This window comes from Nuphar pumila, chromosome 8, assembly GCF_984573655.1.
Source record: "Nuphar pumila chromosome 8, dmNupPumi1.hap1.1, whole genome shotgun sequence".
Taxonomy (NCBI): Eukaryota; Viridiplantae; Streptophyta; class Magnoliopsida; order Nymphaeales; family Nymphaeaceae; genus Nuphar; species Nuphar pumila.
The window spans coordinates 122,562,183-122,584,079 of record NC_143256.1 but is presented as its reverse complement, the minus strand read 5'-3'; the positions used below and the strand labels follow the sequence as shown (position 1 = coordinate 122,584,079).

Genomic DNA, 21,897 nt, shown 5'->3' with positions numbered 1-21,897 from the left:
TTAATTGAAACAAAAAAAAGCTCAAAATTGTCATCTATGCTAATTGAACCCCTCCTCTAAAATTTAAGTTCTAACCAAAGTCAAGTATTCATTCTTCATATTTAATGCTACTAAAAAAAGAAAAATACATAACACCCTAAAAGATAATCCAAAGTTCATGTCATTTAAACAAATACAAAATTAAAACCCTAATTCTTACGTCATCAACCACACATTTATGCTAATCAAGAATGTTAATTAAAAATACAAAAATACCCATATTAAATATTCATCCTATTTAAAAATAAAATAAAACCTAAATACTATTTGACAAAACATAAAAATTATCAAACCTAATTAAATATTCATGCTATTAAAAAAAACTAAATAAAAACCTTAATTCTAGCAAACATCATTCATAGTTTTCATACATAAGTTAATTGAAACAAAAAAATAAAAAACTCTCAAATTTCTAACCAAAATAAAGCATGTGGATCATGTTTAATGTTGATTAAAATAAGACAAAAATAAATAATTATTATCCATCTCATTGAAAGCCTAAATGCTAATTGAAAAAAAATACAAAAAGCACTAAACCCTGGTTATTGAATTGCAACTATTTAAAAAAAAAGTAAATAAAAATCCTAAATCCTAATCCTAACAAAAAACATTCATAAAATTTTATGCTAATTAAAACACCATAATAAAAAACTAATAAAAAAATCACCAAAACCCTAACCCTAAAAAAGGGCATATGAAAAAGAAGAAGAAATCATGTGCTAGAGAGACTGTCGGGCGATGAATGGCCAGACACAGGGCAACAACCATTATATATATATATATATATATATATATATATATATATAGAGAGAGAGAGAGAGAGAGAGAGAGAGAGAGAGAGAGAGAGAGAGAGAGGACCTGGTCCTATATATGTGCGCAATGACGACGTCATGAGCAATGTTCCAGACAACGATAATCAGAGCTCTTTGAGTGAGGTGGCTGGTGGGCCTGTGCCTTGTGGAGAGAGAGAGAGAGAGAGAGAGAGAGAGAACTCATGGCCACCCACCATGACCCATTTCCCTCTTGGGGGAAATTTTTGGGTCAGGGTGAGCAGGTGCTCACCCTACCCACAGTGTGGCTCCACCCTTGCTTGCTGCCCCATTTCTGCTTCAAGCATCACTTCCCGTATCAATTTCGCTTCTTGGTAACTATGGGCTGAACCACTGTATCAGGGTTTGCCACTATAAGGTGGAGTCAATTAGGGATCTATCCTAGTGGTTTCCTTCTCCTTGAAAAAAAACATACAAGAACTAGCGCACACTCTCTAGTAAGGCTGATCAATTGCACCAAACTCAACTATCTCTTGTTAAGCTGAATAAATGGCTTTTGCCTTGTAATGTTAACTTAAAACTGTTAATATATATATATATATATACATATATATATATATATATACCTCCCCGCACCCAACTATTTTTAAAGTGCCACATCGCCGCATCCGCACCCATACCGGTACCCGCACCTATGTGACATAGCTCACTAGGCATCAACAATTTCAGTCTTAGTAATAGCATTGAAGAGATGAAGTTTGTTCTCTTTTCTAGATGGAGAGGCAACCACATCTTTCCAGATCTGCTTTGCCTTAATGCGAGGGTCTGCTTGCTTGTACAAGTCTTCTACTGACTCTGCATTCTCATTCAGCATTGCCACCCTCTCCAGCCAGTCATACTCTTCTTTATCAACTAGTAGTTTGCTGTCTGCTCCTTCTTTGATTCCAATCACCTGCAACCATGCAGTAGAGCCTTTCCATCAGAAAAAAGTTCAATAATTGGTTCATGGAACAGAAAACAGATTCCCATGAACCATTTACCACAAAATGAGAAAGATATTTGTTTTAAATAACATGTTGATATCCTCTCTCCTCCTTTGTGTGGAAATGGATTGTGCATCTCATGTAATTCATGAAATAAAATTCTTGATTTCACTAGAAGTGACTTCAATTCCATGAACCAAAATTAAACACCATTAGTAACTGTCAGAAATGCCAAATGTAGGATAAGGTTTTTATCATCTAGGGTATAAATTCAATAAAGATGCTATTCCATTGAAATGAAGATTTGGTCAGTCACTGCCTCTGATTTGCGCTAAACAGAATTGGTAAGATTTTTCTTTTTCTTGCATCAGTAGTTTTCATGGATCATAGCAAGTCTACACCGTTTCTTACTTGTAGTGATAGATAAAATATCACGGTCCAGACTTGTGTTAGTGTCGCAAAATTCAAAAATGATTTTTTATAGTGTTTCAAATACATAATAATTAATGTGCAATATTTTTTCATTAACCCAATTACAAAAATTATTGTTTCACCAAAGAGTAAGATTTAAGATGCCACCATGACATTTCAAGACTTATGGTGGGAAAAGGGACTTGTTAACTTTCTATCCAATAAAATCGACATTGGACAGTGGGCAAGGCAGCTTTTCCTTGGTTGTCTTAACATAAAAGGAATGGGTCACGTAGCCTTTTGATGATATAGCTACACTAAAAAGTATATCTATATGGGAAAGTGGTTGCACTCTAGAGTACCGCACTCTCTAGCCAAAACTCATAATTATGAGTTATTTCATCAATTTGACCCCACTAATGTGTTCAACATTGTCCAATTAGTAGGGAATGCATGTTTGATTGAGTAGTTAGTTTCAAGAACATGATTTTCTCAATCGTGAAATGTTTGCATATTGTGGACCATTGAAATCTGGTTACACATATAAGGTATTTAGTGCTATTGAAGGCACAGAACTATTGAGCATAAATCACCTTTTTTCCATATATTTAGACTTTTTTTTTTTAAAATAGGACCCTACAGATGTGATTTACATGGTTTTCTTTGTGAAAAAATCAGGTGCAATATGATTGCACAAAGATTTGTGCATTAAACACCTGATCACCCTCCATCTTGGAGACAGGGCCTGTCAGGTGTGGGGCCCAAGACCTGATGGAGGGCGATCAGGTGCTTAATGCACAATTTTTGTGCGATTAATCATATTGCACACGATCCGGTGAATCATGTGATTGTAACATGCAAATAGGTTTTTTAAGGTCTTCAAAATCAATGGCCCACAATATGCTAAAATTTTGTGACTCAAAAATCATACTTTTAGATCAAAATTACATGATCCAAGGTTTGATCCTTAGCAAACCAACCATGCTGAATACAGCTATATGGTCAGATTGAGTAAATAAAGCTTGAAACTATGATATATATATATAAACTAAACAGAATGAAGAATAGTGAATGTCCTGTAACCATTTAATGATAAGGCAAGGCCAGAAGTGTTTTAGCAGTCAGTATCTTAATGTATCGTCAAACTGTAAGCCATGATTTAGTGAAATATTAACGTACTGCAAACTCATGTCTTATCACTACTATTTTCGTTATCAGATCCTCTGGAATTCCTATCTAACATTCAATTCAAGCATCTATGACGTATAATTTAAAAAAAAAAACATCTAAAAGGATATTGGCAAGCTTGCCGTAGCGGGGGCCCCCAATGCATTGGTGCAGTAGAGCTTGGCATGATCCACCAAATCCAAGTACTTGGGGAAGGCATTGGCAAACATTTTGTGAGATCTCAGCTGGGACTTTACCCTCACTGCTCTCCCCGTAGTTATGGCCCTCCTGTAACCAAACTTTTATCAGCATTCTTCTAATCATTGAATAAACTGCTTTTCCTAGAATATGGTAGGTCACTTCTCATAAAAAATAAAAAGAACATTAAGAATATTTCACAACTAAAGGAAGAATGTCATTATGACTAAGATGTTGGCTTCCTAAGTAAGCCTGGATAAGTGTTTGATTCTTCATTTTTGCTTATTTTGAGAACACCGTTTACATAAATGTGGCAACAGGACTGTAGTGGAGCTTGACTTTTAAGTTCTGTAAAAGGCTCCCCTTATCACTGATTTAACTAATATGCATGACATTTGTGTTACAAATATTCACATGACATGGATTATGCCCCACATGCAATCTTTGGTGTGCTAAACTGTGGGTAATAAGCACCACTAATTCCCTATTAATTATTTTTAAACTACAAAAAGCTTAGTCAAAAGCATGTCATTAGAGAACTATTGAGCTGGACGAATGATCTAGAGATCTTAGGGGTGGCCCTCCCGTAGGGCTTTTCCTCCCTTTTTCCTTGAAAGGGAGAAAGCTGCTCATGCTCATATCCATGTTACGGAGTCCCTTTCTGATGATGGACATCTTGGTGGGGATCTGATGAAGGTTAAATCGTGGGTTCAGATTGTCGACGCACCTTTGATTCCCCTTCCCAATAGAGAACTGCCTCCTCCTTTGGATGACGAAGGTATGAAATCTATTGACGTACCACAACAGTTTTATGAGGAAAAAAAAGAGACGTTTCTCCTCCTTGGTATGTAAGTGAGATTCGATGCCAATGGAAAATGAGTTTTATGTTTCTGAACTATGGAAGTTATGGAAACTTTCTTCCAAGCCTCGTTTCTCTTCTTTGCCTAGCAGTGAGTTTTTGGTGGTTCTCAAGGAACGTGAAGGTCTATTGTTTGTGCTCTCTAGAGGCTCTTGGGTTGTGTCTGGTAGGACTCTCTTAATGGAAACTTGGAATGGGTCTGGCTATCCTAAGTTTCATGGTCTTAAATCCTTACCAGTTTGGGTCCGTGTGCATCGTTTACCTCCAGCCTTATGGATTCATGATGTATACTGGTTGGCAGCGGAGTCTCTGGAGGCTAAGTTGATTGCTGTAGATGATCTAACTAGAGCACTGGTGAGATATGATTATGCTAGATTACTCCTTGAATTTCCAGTCAACATGGAGATCGATCAGATTCCTAATATTACTCTTGGTGAGAAGTTTAGTGACGTATCTTAAGATTGAATTTGAGTCGTCTACTCGTATCTGCTCATTTTGTCAAGCTCGATCACATAAAGCAGATAACTGTCCCAGGAGACGTGCTGGTCAGGGAGGCAACGAGAAATCTGGTGATCAAAGAGAGTGGCAAACAGTGAGGAGAAAAAAGGGTTCGAAAATTTGGGTTCCAAAGGTTGGGAAAGATTATGTGCCCAATGCTTCTCATGCTCAGTAAGAGCATGATGTTACTGCTAAGCAAATTGATGCCAGTGCTAAGGCTGATTCGCAGGTTGATAGGAATCGTTCCTCTTGCTAAGGGTGCTTCTGCTAACAAATTTTCAGCTTTAATTAACTCAGAGGTTCAGGAGGATTCAATAACAGTCCTAGAGTTAATCCACTTGTCATTGCTTTAGAGCTTCTGATAAATCTAATATTGATTCATTTTTGGGATTGGTTGTGGAAGAGAAGTCAGATTATCATCCCAAACTGAATTTGCTGATTTAGTGAATGAAATTAATACATTAGATAGGCTTCATTGTGAATCTGATGTTGAGATCAAGGACAGATTAGGCGTGTAGATTCAAGAGGATTTTATTGGAAATCATCCAGTTGTCTCAGTTGTCGTAGACTGTTCTTACTAATGCTACCAGTCCTAATCAAGAGCAACTTGCCTATGTCTAATGAGGAAGTTCTTGTACAATGGTTACAAGACTTTCAGGACTCTTTTACAAATACTCCTATTCCTGTTGAGGAGAGCTCTGATAAGCTATGTTACATGGGTACGGGTACGACAGGGTGATTTCAAAATTTGCATGGGGACACGGCTATATATATATATAAAAAGAGAGAAAGATAGAAAATAAGCCGTCTTTTTCTGTCTTCTTGTTTCTCTTTCTCGCTCCAACACACACAGAAAAGAAGAAAAAGTGGAAGGAGAAAAGGTAAGCCTCCCCCTCCTCTCTCTCCACCACTTTCTTCTCCTTCTTCCTTCTCTTTCATTGTCTCCTGTTTTTTTTTTTTTGAAAGGCAAGCTGGGGTTAGGCAGACCCCTTCCAGTTATACAACTATACCATTAGGTTTTGAACGTGCAACGTGCCAGCACATGGTGACGTGCACAAGCTGCTCCTACCAGGCAAGCGGAGTCCCCCATTGGTTCCTCCTCCTCTCTACTCTTTTCTGTTGGACATTATCAGTTATGGGTCCAACCCACGAATGTGACCCTGTTTGACACCCTCCTAGTGGGTCACGTTAATGACCACGTAATGGGGTAGTGGGTGGGAGTTACATGAATGTGGAATAACTCCATTCACGTAACTGCCTAACCTCCCATTACATAAGGGGTTAGGGGCTACAAGGATGATGAGAGACTTGTAGCATTTTTTTTGCCAAATTCTGTTCCGCATTCGGACGCTGCGGAAAGGGTCCTGCTCACCGTCGACCTAAGGCCTGGGCTCATTGTGGGCGTTGACCGGCTGAGGAGAACGCCGAATTACCTACACGAACTATGGCGAATTCAGGTACGCATCCTGTCATTGTTGATTTTGCAGGGATTCGCCAACAATGGGTTATGAGTCCACTTTCCCACGCATTTTCGCTGCGCGTGGCCGTGTAGGCCGTTTCAACATTTTAGGCGTCGGTGGAGTCATCGTGGGGCGACAACCATCGGTAAGCGACAAATCAAGTCCTTATAAAAGAAAAGAAAGGAGGATTGACATATACCTGTGGCCGTCGGGCTGCAGGGAGGATCAGCTATTGCCGGGATGGTTGCTGGAGCCATTGCCTGAAATCCCCTGTAGTTGCCGGCCTGCAGGGGGTTTTGTCGTTGCATCAATTTGATCGCCGACGACATAAGGTATTTGGGTTTTATACCTAGAGCGTCGTCGGAGACACGCCGGAGGAAAGGTTGCCGGATTGCCGACGTCCGTCTGGCGATGCATCGAATCAGGGGTTTCGAGCATGGGGCTTTTGTAGTGAGATGCAGGTAAGAATTGCGGCCTTGCCGGCGCCCAGGTTGCCCAACCTCATCGTCGTTTTACAGTTTACTCCGGCAACAACAATAAAAAAACTCTTACCTGTCGCCAGGGGGGGGTCGCCGTGGGGATTTGCCGGCAAGGGCAGTTGTTGGTCGGTGGCAGCCTTGCTGACACCGCCAGGGCTGTTGTCGTACCGGCAGGCAGTGTCGGTCTTCAACCATCGGACGACAAAGCCGCGAATCGTCGCCGGATCGACGTCACCGTGGGGTGACGCAGATCGCCGGCAACCGGCGTCGGTCGCCGTTACGGCAACGTGGGTTGTCGTGGAACCGAAAAGGGTGGAAACCCTTTTCGGTTTCCCTGAAAATGCAAACAGAAACCTATCGGGTTTCTGTTTCATTTTTATCAGGGGACCGGATCGGGCCCCGATTGAAGACCCGATAACAGACCTGATCCAAACCCATTTTGGGTGGATCGGGCCTGCTATTAATTTTTTGGATCTGACCCGGACCCATAATGTCACCGGGTCTGGGTCTGCTCCGAAAAGAATCGGGTCTCCTTTTGGGCCGGGTCTGATCTGGATCTATTTTGGTCCGGGTCCGATCTGGATCCATTTTGGACCAGGGCCTGATCCGGACCCATTAAGAGCCGGGTCAAACCCGGGGTCCATTTAGGACCGGGTCGTACCCGGGTCCATTTAGGACCGGGTCTAACCCGGTTCTGTTATGGACCGGGTCGAATTCGGGGTCCATTTAGGATCGGGTCTAACCCGGTTTTGTTATGGACCGGGTCGTACCCAGGGTCCATTTAGGACCGGGTCTAACCCAGTTCTGCTTCGGACCGGGTCTTACCCGGGGTCCATTTAGGACCGGGTCTAAACCGGTTCTGCTTCGGACAGGGTCTAACCGGGGTTCGTTTTGGACTGGGTCCGACCCGGGTCTGTTTCAGACCGGGTCTAACCCGGGTTCTGTTCAGGCCGGGTCCGACCCGTATCAAGTATGGGTCGGATCAGACCCGGATCCTATTTAAACCGGGTCAGATCCATGAAAGTAGAATCCGAACACTATTAAGACTGAATCGGATTAGGAACCTGATCCGACCCCTTCCGGAACCGGTACTGAGCCCTTTTTGACCGGTTCTTTCCAGTTTTTCACCGGTTCCGAGATGCTGAAACCCTGTTTTCATAAATATAAAGAGATACATGGATTTTGGCATACGGTTATAGGGTTTTATGAACTTTTGTTCATATTAAGTATCAGTTTATAAGGTTTAGAACCAGTTCAGACCCTTAGATGACCAGTTCAGAGTGTTTTTAGACCGGTTTCTACTTGAGGACCTTGGGTTTTACCCATATGAACATGCTTTTGTTATTTTTTATGCTTTTATAAAGTATTTGTTTTAAATAATGCATGACTTATGCATGTTAATTCATGTATTTTGCGTTGGTTAAGTTGTGCATGATGATTTTAAGCATGAATTGTAACTAAATTCATGACAATTAGTTTATGCATATTTGTTGAAGTACGTATGAACTTATATTAAGTCATGAATATACATGTATTAAAATGTGTGCATGGGCGTGCTCCATAATACGAATAGGATTTTCGGTAAAAGATCTTGATTGATCGATTCTTGTAATCACCAAAGTGATCTGAGTCATGTTAATTAAAGATTCTTTGGACCGTATTAAGATTCATAATTATGATTGTGTGTGAATTTATGAAACATCGATTCTACCCAAAGGTAGGTCATTGTGTTCCAAATTTACATAGGGTGTGATAGTAGATGTGTATTTCAGCCCATGCAGCATGTTCGTACCCAAAGGCACAGTGCCGAATTGCCTCTGGTTACATGAGCTGCTAGTTTCACCGACTGATGTCAATTCCTTGAGAATTGAAGAGACAGAGCAACTATGAGCATTATTGATTTCACCAAAGTGAAACGATAATGGCTCAACTATGCTTGTCTCAGAAAAGGTGAAAAAAAATGGTCTCACTTTTACCTTTTCAACACGAGTCACGTCTGAGCAATAATAATAATGTCTTTTCGTTTTCGTTCCTTGTTTTATCAGGTTCCATCCATATCGACGGTTCAAATAATATCTCTATCTTAGACGGATCAAATTTTTCTGATTGGAAAGAAATCGTGTTATTCACTTTGGGCTATATGGATTTAGATCTGGCCCTTAGAATTGACGAACCTTCCGCTCTTACAGAGCAGAACACAACTGATCACAAGGATGCCTCTGAGAAGTGGGAGCGCTTGAATAGACTTAGCCTGTTGCTTTTGCAATCTCGGGTGGCTAAGAATATTCGAGGCGCCATTCCTCATTATAGGACTGTTAAAGAATTTCTGGGAGCCATTGAGGCTCAGTTCGTCACTTCTAATAAGGCAAGGGTTAGTACGCTCATGTCCAAATTAGTGTCTATGAAATATGTTGATGACAGTTACATCCGACAACACATTTTGGAAATGAGCAATATTGCGACTCAACTGAATGACATGAAGTTCGCCATCTCTGACTCCATTTTAGTCTAACTGATCTTAACCTTGTTACCTACTGAGTATGGACCCTTTAAAATCTCCTACAACACACATAATGATGAGTGGTCTTTTAATGACCTTTTGGCCAAGTGTGTTGAGGAAGAGGAGAGATTGAAGGGTGAGAGAGTGCCAAGTGCACATATGACCTCTCATAAAGATAAACAAAGGTTGAGACAAAAAAAAAAGCTCGTTCAAAAGGAAGAATCAGAAGAGAGCCACTAAAGAGAATTCAAACTCTCAGGCGAAAGCCAAATCCCAGTTAGGTGGCCCTTCTATAAAGTGTTTCTTCTGCAAAAAGAAGGGGCATAAGAAGGTGGATTGTTTGAAGTACAAGAAGTTGCTCAAAAATAAAGGTAATAGGTCATTCGTTTCTCATGAGTGCAATCTAATTCATGTTCCATTGCATAGTTGGTAGATTGATTCTGGTGCCACGGTGCACATTGTCAACTCTTTGCAGACATTTCTGAACAAAAGAGAACCAACAGAGCATGAAATAAGCATCTTCTTAGAAAATAAGATGTGTTCGCATGTCAAGAGCGTTGGGACCTGCAGAATTGTGTTGGAGTCGGGATTTATATTGGATTTGGTCGATACTTTTTATGTTCCATCTTATAGTCGGAACCTAATTTCAATTTTAAAACTTGATAAGTTTGACTTTGTATTTAAATTTGAAAAATCTAAACTTATTATTATGAAAAATTCAATGAATATAGGTTCTGCATATATGAGTGACGGTTTGTATCAATTAAGAACCAAATTCCAAATTCAGGAATCTCACTCCATTGAGAACACAATGATTGGCAATAAACATGGCCTAAAGGTTGATCAATCCTATTTGCTTTGGCATCGAAGATTAGGACATATCTCGAAAGAGAGAGTCCAAAGACTCGTGAAAGAGAGAATCCTTGGATCCCTTAATTTTATGAATATAGAGCCATGTGTTGACTGCATAAAGGCTAAGCAGTCTAACACATATAGAAAAGATGTCAAACGCAATAATGGAAAGTTAGAAATAGTACATACGGATGTCTGCGGCCCTTTTTCACCGTGTTATACGGGTGAAAAATATTTTGTCACCTTTATAGGCGATTACTTACGGTATATGTATCTCTACTTATTATCTGAAAAATCAGAAGTCTTTCAGGTTTTTAAAGACTTCAAGAAAGAAGTAGAGAAACAAACCGGTGAAGTTATTAAGGTTGTCAGGTCAGATAGAGGTGGTGAATATTATGGTCGTTTCACTGAGATGGGACAAAAGGAAGGTCCATTAGCGCAGTTTCTAAAAGAAGAAGGCATTGTGCCTCAGTATACCATGTCTGGTAGTGCTTACCAGAATGGTGTAGCTGAAAGGAGAATCCGTACGCTTAAGGAAATGGTTCGAGCGATGTTGAATCACTCAAACCTCCCTTTGACCTTGTGGGGTGAAGCTCTTAGGACAACAATGCATATTCTGAATGAGGTTCCTACGAAGGCTGTTCAAAAGACTCATTACGAGTTATGGATAGGTAGAAAACCTTCTTTATCATATATGCACATATGGGGATGTCCAACAGAAGCTAAATTGTATAACCCACATATAAAAGCTTTTGATCCTAGGACAACTAGTGGTTTCTTCATTGGTTATCCAGAAAGATCAAAAGGCTTTAGGTTTTATTGTCCATCTCATACACCACAGATAGTGGAAACAGATAAAACAAGATTTCTTGAAAATGATTCTGTTGGGATAGATGCGTCTCAAAATATTGATTTTGAGGAAATGCAGGATTCAGGTTTCACACCTGCTAAGAATAAAGACTCGATTTTCTCTATCATTGTTCCTTCGAGTAATGTAAGAGAAAGTCCAGTCAATGAATATCAATCCCAACTAGATCCGGTTGTTGATGAGGATATACAACAACAACAGGATACAAAGGCTCATTTTGAACCACCTGTAGCACCTGTATGGAGGTCCACCAGAATTAGAAAATCTGCTATTCATCCGGACTATGTGGTGTACTTACAAGAGTCAAATGATTTCATAGACATTGATGATGATCCTTTCACATTTGCAGAAGCCATTGAAAGTGAAAGATCAACACATTGGATCAATGCCATGAAAGAAGAGCTTGACTCTATGACAAAGAACCAAGTGTGGGATCTTGTACCTCGACCTGATGAAGTTAGACCTGTTGGTTGTAAATGAGTTTATAAAACCAAAACAGACTCTAAAGGTCATGTGAAAAGGTACAAGGCTAGACTTGTTGCAAAAGGTTTCATACAGATAGAAGGCATTAATTATAATGAGACTTTTTCTCCTGTCTCAACTAAGGAATCATTGAGGATAATCATGGCCCTCGTAGCTCATTTTGATTTAGAGCTGCATCAGATGGATGTGAAAATTGCCTTCCTGAATGGGGATCTGGATGAGGAGGTATACATGCAACAACCTCCTGGTTTCAGTATAGATGACTCAAATAACTTAGTTTGCAAATTAAATAAGTCAATTTATGGACTTAAACAGGCCTCCCGCCAGTGGTATAAGAAGTTTAATCAGGTAATAATGAACTTTGGATTCACTGAAAATATTGTTGATCAGTGTATTTACATTAAGACTAGTGAGAGTAAGTTCATAATTTTGGTTTTATATGTTGACAATATTCTTCTTGCCACTAATGATTTGAGTCTTTTACATGAAACAAAAGATTTTCTTTTCTCTCATTTCGATATGAAAGACATGGGTGAGGCCACTTTTGTCCTTGGAATCGAGATCCGTCGTAACAGAACTAAGGGTGTCCTTGGCCTATCTCAGAAATCCTATATCCTTAAGGTTCTTAAAAGATATGGGATGAAAAATTGTTCTCCTAGTTCGGCACCTATAGTGAAAGGAGATAAATTGAGCTTAAAGAACTGTCCTCAGGATGATATTGCGAAGGCTCAGATGGATGTTGTCCCATATGCTTCAGCAGTTGGGAGTTTACAGTACGCGCAAACCTGCACTCGACCTGATATAGCATTTGTTGTGGGAAAGCTTGGTAGATATCAGTCAAATCCAGTCATTGCGCACTGGAAAGCAGCGAAGAAGGTCATGCGCTATTTACAAGGAACGAAAGACTTTATGTTGACCTAAAGGAAAGCTGACCACCTAGAGGTCGTTGAATACTCTGATGCGGACTTAGGAGAGTGTATTGACAGTAGAAAATTCACTACTGGATATATTTTTCTTCTAGCGGGTGGTGTTGTCTCATGGAGAAGTGGAAAGCAGTCTACCACTGCTGCTCATACCATGGAGGCAGAATTTATTGCTCTATACAAGACTTCTTCACAGACCATTTGGATAAGAAACTTCATTATGGGTCTTGACATAGTGAACTCTATTGAGAGACCACTAAAGATCTTTTGTGACAATGAAACAGCCATGTCCTTTTCAAATAACAACAAGAGCTCAACATCGTGTCGACACATGGAGTTAAAATATTTTGTTGTTAAAGAAAGATCTGAGAATCATCTGGTATGTATTGATACAATTGGGACGAAGGAAATGACTGCGGATCCCCTTACTAAAGGGCTAGCACCGAGATTGTATTCCCAACATATAAAGGGGATGGGTCTTTTTTATTTCTTCTGATGTATGACAATACATTATGTGATCACATTTGTGTTTTGATTCTCTAAGGTTTTATTGTTGATTTTGCATAAAGAATCTCTCATATGGGTTAGAGAGAATAGCATAATAACAATATTAAAGGACCAATAGAATAGGTGAGAGACCAACCTATTCATAAAGATAATTTTCTATATGCCTAAGCACTGAAGGTGAATTGTAGCGTAGTACATGGAAATATGACATTTCATAAATGGGTGTTCATATCCTTGAATCATATGATTCATCCTTGTGATAAAGGGTGGCATGTGAACCCACATAAAGAATTAAATCGAGATAACGGTATACACCTCGATTTAGTACACTTTTGGTGTCAATGGGTCAAGTGGGAGAATGTTGGACATTATCAGTTATAGGTCCAACCCACGAATGTGACCCTTTTTGACACCCTCCTAGTGGGTCACGTTAGTGACCACGTAAATAAAGTGGGTGGGAGTTACGTGAATGTGGAATAACTCCATTCACGTAACTGCCTAATCTCCCATTACATAAGGGGTTAGGGGCTACAAGGATGATGAGAGACTTGTAGCATTTTCCTGCCAAATTATGTTTCGCATTCGGACGCTGCAAAAAGGGTCATGCTCACCGTCGACCTAAGGCATGGGCTCATTGTGGGCATCGATCGGCTGAGGAGAACACCGAATTACCTACACGAACTATGGCGAATTCAGGTACGCTTCCTGTCATTGTTGATTTTGCAGGGATTCACCAACATTTTCTTCTTCTCCCCTCTCCTCATCTCTCTCTCAAACCACAGAGAAAGGGAAAGTGTGACCAGGGAGAGAGAAGTGGAAAGTCAAAAGAGGGGAGAAAGAAGAGCGATATAGAGAGGAAAGGAGAAGGGGAAAGAGCAGACCGAGAGAGGGAGTGAAGAGAGGATCGAGGGTTTCTGGGTTTGGGAAGAGTAACGAGAGAGGGAGGGGGTTGTGTGGGTGGGGTTTTAAGAAAAAAGGGTCTGCATCGGGTGCAGTGCAGGACCCACACAGCACCTGCAGGCCCCATGTCAATGTGTGTTGACACGGGTACACAGTCTCTTTAGCCGTGTCGTTGTAACAAAGCTGATAAGACTATTCCGAAGGATGCTGCAAGGATTTGCTATTGGATAATGAGATGTTAGACGATGTGGAAGCATGTAGTGTGCAGAAGGAAAATCGTGAGTAGGTTAGGATTCCTCAAGGTGAGCTGGTGGATATGTTACCCATTTTAAAATCCGTTTCTAAGAAAATTTCAGTTATCGAGGGAGGAAAGGGTTCCAACGATGGAATATCACCTCAAGGAGGTAATTTCAATGAGAAGAGCAAGCAAACAACTAATATGGGCCGCAAGGATTCTTTACTAAAATGTGGTTTCCAACATCTAAAGCTACTAAAAAAAAAGTGGGTGGTCCAAAGACATCATGTCAGGATGACATCATGGGTATACCTGGTTTGGGTCTTGGATCACTCAATCCAGACCAAAAAATGGATAATATGTCTTGTATTGTATGTGTTGCTGTACAAACTTGTCATTATTTTTTATTGATGTACAACGATCATTCTTAAGAATTATTTGTATTCTTGGATTAGCTTCCTATTTAGGAAGATCGATGTAATTTGGATCTTCCATTAATGAACTGGTAGGGCTCTGCCTAAGCCCAGTTTGCCTATAAAAAAAAACATGTTATTATATATATATATATATATATATAGCTTGAAAGTTTATAGGTTGATTCTGATATATATTATGGTTTCGTTGGACTAATGACCCCAATATCATATTTTGGAAACTTCAAAGGGCGATTCACTTCATGAAAAAAGCATGTTTGGTATTGCCATAAATTTCAAACTAACCTGATTCCACGGACTACGGCTAGGTGAGCATCACAAACAACACCAACAAGCTCTATCCTGTAAGGCTTCCTATCCTCCACACAATTCTCATCAGTAACAATGCCATCATCTTCTTCCCAGTAGTTTTCAGTAACAGTGCCATCATCAGCAACCATGTAACCAACCCCCATCCTGTATCGCTTGCGGTGAACGTTCCTAGCCATGGTGATCGTCTGTTGCACAAATGGCTCCCATGACAAAGTCCCGTCCATGATAACGTCGCGGCCCTCATTTAGCGCCGTTACTAGCAGTGATGAAGCCGCATCTGTCGACGACTGATGCACCTGGTTCAACCAAGGGAACACAACCATGAATTCAAATGAGAACTGAGCGGCAAACTTGTTTTGCGATATTTCTGTTAGAATTACCCCAAGGCAAATTTATACTGGGTCGTAAAATAAACTGCAATAAATTAGGGTCACAAATGGTTCATACATGGGCTGGGCTGCATCATGCTAAATGCATAAATTAAAGAGATCTGAATCTGGATCCAAATAATATTCATGACTGAACCCATATCCAAAGTATAATGATAACTTTAGATCTAATAAAAAAAGGATAAGTTTTTTACATGTAAAACTTGCCAATGAATTGTTATATATATATATATATATATACAGGATAAATATTTGCTACTAATGAAGGTACGGAATTAATGAACTAGAAATCATAGGTCAAAGTTGTATAGACTCAATCTAACCACTTAGATGTGTTAAACATGGTTTGTTTGCTAAGGATCAAGCCTGGGACCATGCTTTTGTAATGTAAAAATGTGAGTTTTTGAATTAAATTTTGGCACATTGTGGAAAGTTGATTTTTGGATCCTTTAAGACCTCATTACTTGTCATAATCACATGATTCAAAACAAATTTCTTACTAAACAAGCCATGTAGATCACATCCTAACATTTGATCTACAAATAATTGAAACTTTTTTAAGCAAAAAGTAATTTCTATTCAAGTAGCCAATATATATATATATATATAAAGAGAGAGAGAGAGAGAGAGAGAGAGTACCAACTCTGCAGTATGGATGATGTCATCTTGGCACCTGGAGCTAAGAGCTCTGAAGAGAACGTCCGTCTGCTTGAAGGCATCTGCTTCCACCACCACTGCATTCTTGGCTGCCTCTGCCCAGAAGCCCCTGCACATGGATGGGTCCCACTCTTCATAAATGATGAAGATGCCGTAGCTAACCCATCACGTGGGTTTGTTTATCCCGAACCCTTAAGCGATACGGCCAATCACATGACTCCATTTTGAGTGGGGCCTGCAATCCATCGCTGTGGGACCCATAAAATGTTGTCATGTGATTTGTTGATGGCAAAAAAGACTACAAGTGGATCGAAGGCGCTGGGTGTACTCCCTGGTGGGTGGGTGGGTGGGTGGGGGGAGTCCTCATGGGTTTTAGTACCAACTGGAAACCAGCCAATGTGCGGTTAGTGATTCGGGGAGGGGGATTCCCTTGTCTTAATAAAGAAAAAGACCATGTGTTTTGTAGTCCTTACTCCCTTTTGATGTCCTTAACCACCGTGCTCTTGCCTGCACCCATGCCACCACCTATGAGAAGGAGAACGGGGCTCCGGTTGCTCTCCTTTGCAACCACCATCACGTCAGTGCATGTTGAGGAATTCGGCTCCGGCCCCATCGCATTGAACTCCTCTACCAATGTGGAGAAGACCCTTGTCACCTTGAGGTCCTTGCTCACCCTCTCGATCCTCTGTTTTCTGTGCCCACTTACTCGGCATTAGTCCAGGTCAAACACATCTAAGTTGATCCGCTCGATCGGATCAAGATTGAAAATGTTAGGTAGCATTTTGATTCTCAACTATACTGAGATCCATATACTAATCAGACCCCTTGGATCCATCACAGTTTTTAACGGGACTCCCTTCTTTATCACCAAACCCTGACCTTATGACCCAAGGGGTTTGGTGTAGTGAGATGAGGCCTAAGCTGTTTGACAGGCAGTTTAAGTTCAAATCCCATGGGTGTTACCCCCCTTGCCTAAGCCAAAGCTTGGAGACGCCTTGGGGTAAAGGGGTACAGGGTTTCTATGAGTAAAAAGAAAAACCCTGACCGTAGAGTTTGGTACAAGTCATACCCGACTTATTGGCAACCTGACCGGTCATTGGACTGACTATCTTGTAAGGTACTTGATCCCAACACTGGATGTCCTCTCATCTGATTCACTTATAAATATAGAAGATGCCAACCGGGCATGGCTGGTGAAAGAGTGGGTCACATTGTCTACATTTGTCACTTGATGACAGCTCTAAGCAATTGATTATCAAGCCCTTATTTTTTTTTGAAAGGCAAGGTGGGTTAGGCAGATACCATTGGGATTTGAACCTGCAACGTCCCAACACAAGGTGAAGCGCACTAACAGATCCTACCAAACCAGGGGAGCGCCGTTGGTAATTATACACGTGGCGCCCACCCAAAGGAGGCAGAAATCATAAGCTAAAGAACTGAAACTAGATTGGGTTCAAGCCATGACTCGCACCTAATGGTTCAGATCCGGAACAGCTAAATACATTGGAGAGTCTGATCCGGAACAGCCAAAATTTGCAAAACCTTCATCCTGAATCTGAATCGTTTGCATCCAAAATCACTGGTCACAGGATCACGTGTCTAAGGATATCTGTGAGGAAAGAAACAAGGATATAGACGTGGTCTTAGATCCCTTGTTTGCACAAAACAAGGATCCGGAATGAACCACACACCAACTTCAATGTCTTCACGTGTAGGGATGGCAGTGGGGCGGGGGACAAGGTCTCCACCCCCGCCCCGCCTCAAGATTTTATCCTCCACCCCCACCCCGCCTCCCTGGAGGGGATGGATTTTATCCTCCACCCCCACCTTCATCCCCGTTTCATGTCCTCCATCTCCGGTTCAAACGGGGATGAGGCGGGGTGGGGCGGGGCGGGGAAAAGTGCGCGTCCATCCCCGCCTCCACCCCCGGACGGGGATGGATTTTAACCTTCGTCCCCGCCTCCATCCCCATTTCATACCCTTCATCCCCGGTCCAAACGGGGCGAGGCGGGGCCCCGCTTTCCCCCGGTCCACTGCCATCCCTATTCACGTGAGGTCCGAGGCATTTTAAAGCACCTTAGCTGACAAAAGTGTGCTATATAAATAGGGGTGAAAAATCCGAAATGCAAATAGTAGATCTGAGGCTGGATCCATATCTGAATCAGATCCAAAGTGGTTAAATTGAATTCAGATGGGAAATACATGTGGTAATATTGGATCCAGAAAAAAGTAGAAGAAAACAAGCTATTTACATGTAAAAAATGCATTGGATTTTGATTCGGATAAACTCTAGATCCAATTTAAATGCTGATCCGAATATGAATAGAATCCAAAAGTGATTCGATTGGACAGATCTGAATCGGAGCTGAATGAGGATTCTTATTTTACTTTAAGGATCAATATCTTAAAAAATATGTCGGACTAGGATTGGAAATCCGACCATATCCGATCGTTATATTTTTGTTTGGGCCAGCTGGGTGAGCCTACTTCATTGTGAAACGCATTGGGGGTGGTCGTCCTCAACTACTAGAAATCCAAGGGTTTTGAGGTAAGCTGGGAATCATGATAAAGGTTGTACCATGTTCTTGAAGCTCAAAAACTTTTTTAGAAAAAATATAACGATCCAATTGTTTGAGGTGCTTTTTGGCATCATTCCAAAACATGGCCAAGTTCATCTCAACTCCAATCTTTTTGCTAACCATGCTTTGTTGATCCATTTAACTTTTTAAGTATTTAGGGATGGAGAGCAACATAGATGGGGGTGTCAATGGGTTGGGTTGGCCCCAGACCTGACCCATACCGAACCCCATAGGATCAAGGTTTGGTGATGAAGAAGGAGGTCCGATTAGAATCCCTTCGGACCCAACCCAAAGGGTCCAATTATTATATGGAGCCCGACATAGTTTGTGAAACTTCATATCAGACTCAAGTTCGACCCGACTTCCGGTTAAGACCTATGATTTTTTAATGTAATATATATATATATATATATATATATATATATATATATATATATATATATATATATATATATATATATATATATATATATATATATATATATAGAGAGAGAGAGAGAGGACCCAGGTACAGTTTTTCTTATGATGGATCGGTTTGAACCCAGATCCGATACCAGCACCTTAAGTCAGATCCCGGTTCGGACCATACTAAAATCACACGATGAATATGGAACAAGACCCACCTGGTAGCAGCATGGACCATGTGTTTCAGCTTGGTTTTTTTTGGAGAGCCCACGCTTACAGCCTTCAGAAAAGAAGCAAATGTCACCACAACGTTTTTAGAGAGAGAGAGAGAGAGAGAGAGAGAGAGAGAGAGAGAGAGAGAGAGAGAGAGAGATTATTAACCTGACTAATGAGGAAAGATGCATGGTTCCAGTGAAAGGCAAAGTAGCTAAGAATGCAAGCATCAAGCTCATTAATGAGCTTCTCATAAAGAGATTCTGGCTGTTCTTCATTGGCAAACAAAGCATACATGTCTTCCTCAATGCCCTCTTTGCCTCTTAGGTAGTCATCAGCCAATTTGCAGAAAACAGGATATCTTTCTGCATCTTTGATAACCAATTGCCTTGCTGCAATCCACGAAGGTGGTCCCGTTATGTCATCATCCTAATAGACTAATAACATATTATAGCTTCAATTATCTTTACCGAATTGTGCAATTCAATTATTTGCTTTTAAAATGGCCATCATTTTGAGAAAAACCATTTCTGATAAAAGCATAAAGTCACAAACTCATTATGGGAAAGAAGATAAGTTATCCCAATCTTGGTTATTGATCAGCACATGGTTGCTTTCAGCAATTGGTAGATTAATATATGAGAATGAGCATAACCTATGACGATGATCCTCACTTGGTTTCCAGTGATTTAGTATTCAAAAGAAAAAAACTCACTTTACCATAATCTTTACCATGTTTTATTTACTATTTTTATGCGTTTAAAAGTCTACCCCCACCTGATGTTCTATACCATCTTCAAACCACTCTTATTTTCATAAATTGTGAGCTTGTCTTTTTTCTTGTTCTTTTTATGATAGTCAAGTTGGGGTTAGGCAAGACCCTTATTAGGTTATATCAAAGACAATACAATCACACATGGACTCAGACGAAGGCCACCAATCTTGTGGTTTATCCTTCCACACTCGATCACAAGAGGGTGGTGTATGTTCACTCCTGATGATTCACTGAATCCCACGTTTGTGTTCGGGGGTCCCAAAAAGCACCATGTATATAAGCACATGAGCCTCATATTCCCGTGTATGTTGACATCACTTAGCATTGGAGTCTGGTTCGGTTGCAAAGACTTAAGTACCCTTTCTTGCTATTCTTGCCATAAAACGACGGTTTGAGAAAATTACAAAAATGTCTTTCATTCAAAAAAGGAAAACAAATAGTTCAAAAAAGGACAAACATGTCCTTCATCCAGAAAGTCGAGGTTGATGTTGACTCTTCAAAGTCTACACAGCGAAACAAACCTTAGCCGACGATCCAATGGTGATCCGGCGAAACGATGGTGAGCCGATGATTCGATGGTCATCCGGCGAAACGAACCTGAGCCATCAAAAATGTTTGTTTGAACTTTTCATCGTCATCTTCTTCTTCTTCCTTTCTCCGTAAAACACTGTAAAACCCTCTCTTTCTCTCTAAAGTTTGATGAACATATATGCATGTTTTTTAAAACATATATTTGTTGAGCATCTCTTGGACTTCATATATTTGTTCTTTATAATTTATTTACTACAAAAATTTGATGAAGATATATGTGTGTTTTTTAAAACATAAAAAAATGATGGCTAATAATACTGTTGATTTTTAGCTCTTTAAGGAACACATCTAAACATCAAAAATTCATAATTCGAAACATGTCGCTCAAAAACTGGATCGTTAGAGAAAGAACAAGGTAGATTATCGGTTGTAAATTTTGAACATTCTTTCGTTTGGACGGTCTCTCTTCCCCTTCTCTCTTAATATATATATATATATATATATATATATATATATATATATATATATATATATATATAGATAGAGAGAGAGAGAGAGAGGATCAACATTATTAAGATCAACAAAATGTTGAACACATGAACCTAACAAAATAGAAAACAAAACTAAAAAATAGAAAAATAAAAGCTAAAGAGACCTCTCCTTCCGTCTGAACAACATTCACTCATCGGTGGTCTCTTCTAATGGAAGAGTATCAACATATATGATGCAAAATGAAACATAGACTAAGAGAGAAATTAAAAAAAAAAATGTTGTCGGTGGCATACCAACGTAGTGAGAAAAGCGTTCAAGCTTCTCAAATTTTCCGTCCTTGGTCATGACCAATTGAGGGACGAGACTGTTGTCTCTCCTGATCAGCCTCCTTCCTTGGTAGATCATGAAGGCCACGGCCGCCGCTGCCGAGAGGATTAACGCAATGGAAGAGGAGAGGCGCAACACGATCCCTCTGCTGCTGCTGCTGCCATCTGAGGAGATAAAAACAACCAACTTAAAAAAAAGAGGATAAGAAGCGAGTGAATGGGTCCAAAGAAAGAAAGAAGAAACAATGGTAGATTGGACCATGAAAGTGGCTACAGAGAGAGAGAGAGAGACGACGAAGAAAGAAAGAACGGTCTTACCCTCCATTTCTTCCCTTTTTAAAAACGTTTCTTATGCTTGACTGAAACGAAGAGAAACGAGCGGGAGGATCTGGTGAGTGAAAAGGTGGGGGAGGGAGACGCAGGAGCTTTGTCCTCTGATAGCCAAAAAAATCCACGGCCACTCCAATTAATGGCTGGTGGTGGGGCCCAGACGATGAATGAACAGAGGTCACGTTTTTTACGTGGCGTAGGTTTGCTCCCGTCCGATTTATTTATTAATTTTTTAATAATATAATATTTTTAAAATTAACTATTAAATAGTAACTTGGATAGTTGCATGAAACTTATCATTTATTATTTATTACTATTTATC

General features: G+C 40.4%; 1 protein-coding gene across 2 annotated transcripts; it reads right to left on the bottom strand.

Annotated features, from left to right (window-relative positions):
- Positions 1–1,373: 1,373 nt before the first annotated feature.
- On the bottom strand, positions 1,374–21,677 carry LOC149830513 (calmodulin calcium-dependent NAD kinase-like). 2 transcript variants are annotated; one of them, XM_090015836.1, is made up of 9 exons: positions 21,564–21,677; positions 21,213–21,410; positions 19,290–19,513; positions 19,127–19,188; positions 16,398–16,616; positions 15,907–16,033; positions 14,852–15,174; positions 3,514–3,658; positions 1,374–1,761 (listed from the first exon to the last, which is right to left on the bottom strand). In XM_090015836.1, the coding sequence occupies exons 1-9, from the start codon at positions 21,568–21,570 to the stop codon at positions 1,519–1,521; spliced, it is 1,548 nt and encodes a 515-aa protein (XP_089871962.1). In that variant the 5' UTR covers positions 21,571–21,677; the 3' UTR covers positions 1,374–1,518. The 2 variants fall into 2 exon arrangements, with proteins under 2 accessions (XP_089871962.1, XP_089871963.1); XM_090015837.1 differs by lacking the exon at positions 16,398–16,616.
- Between the last annotated feature and the right edge of the window lie 220 nt (positions 21,678–21,897).

Coding starts and splice junctions, on each gene's coding strand:
- LOC149830513 (XM_090015836.1), bottom strand. Junction 19,514..21,212: donor ACGCTTTTCTCACTACGTTG/GTATGCCACCGA, acceptor CGTGGATTGCAG/CAAGGCAATTGGTTATCAAA. Junction 16,617..19,126: donor ATGGTCCATGCTGCTACCAG/GTGGGTCTTGTT, acceptor AAGTGGGCACAG/AAAACAGAGGATCGAGAGGG.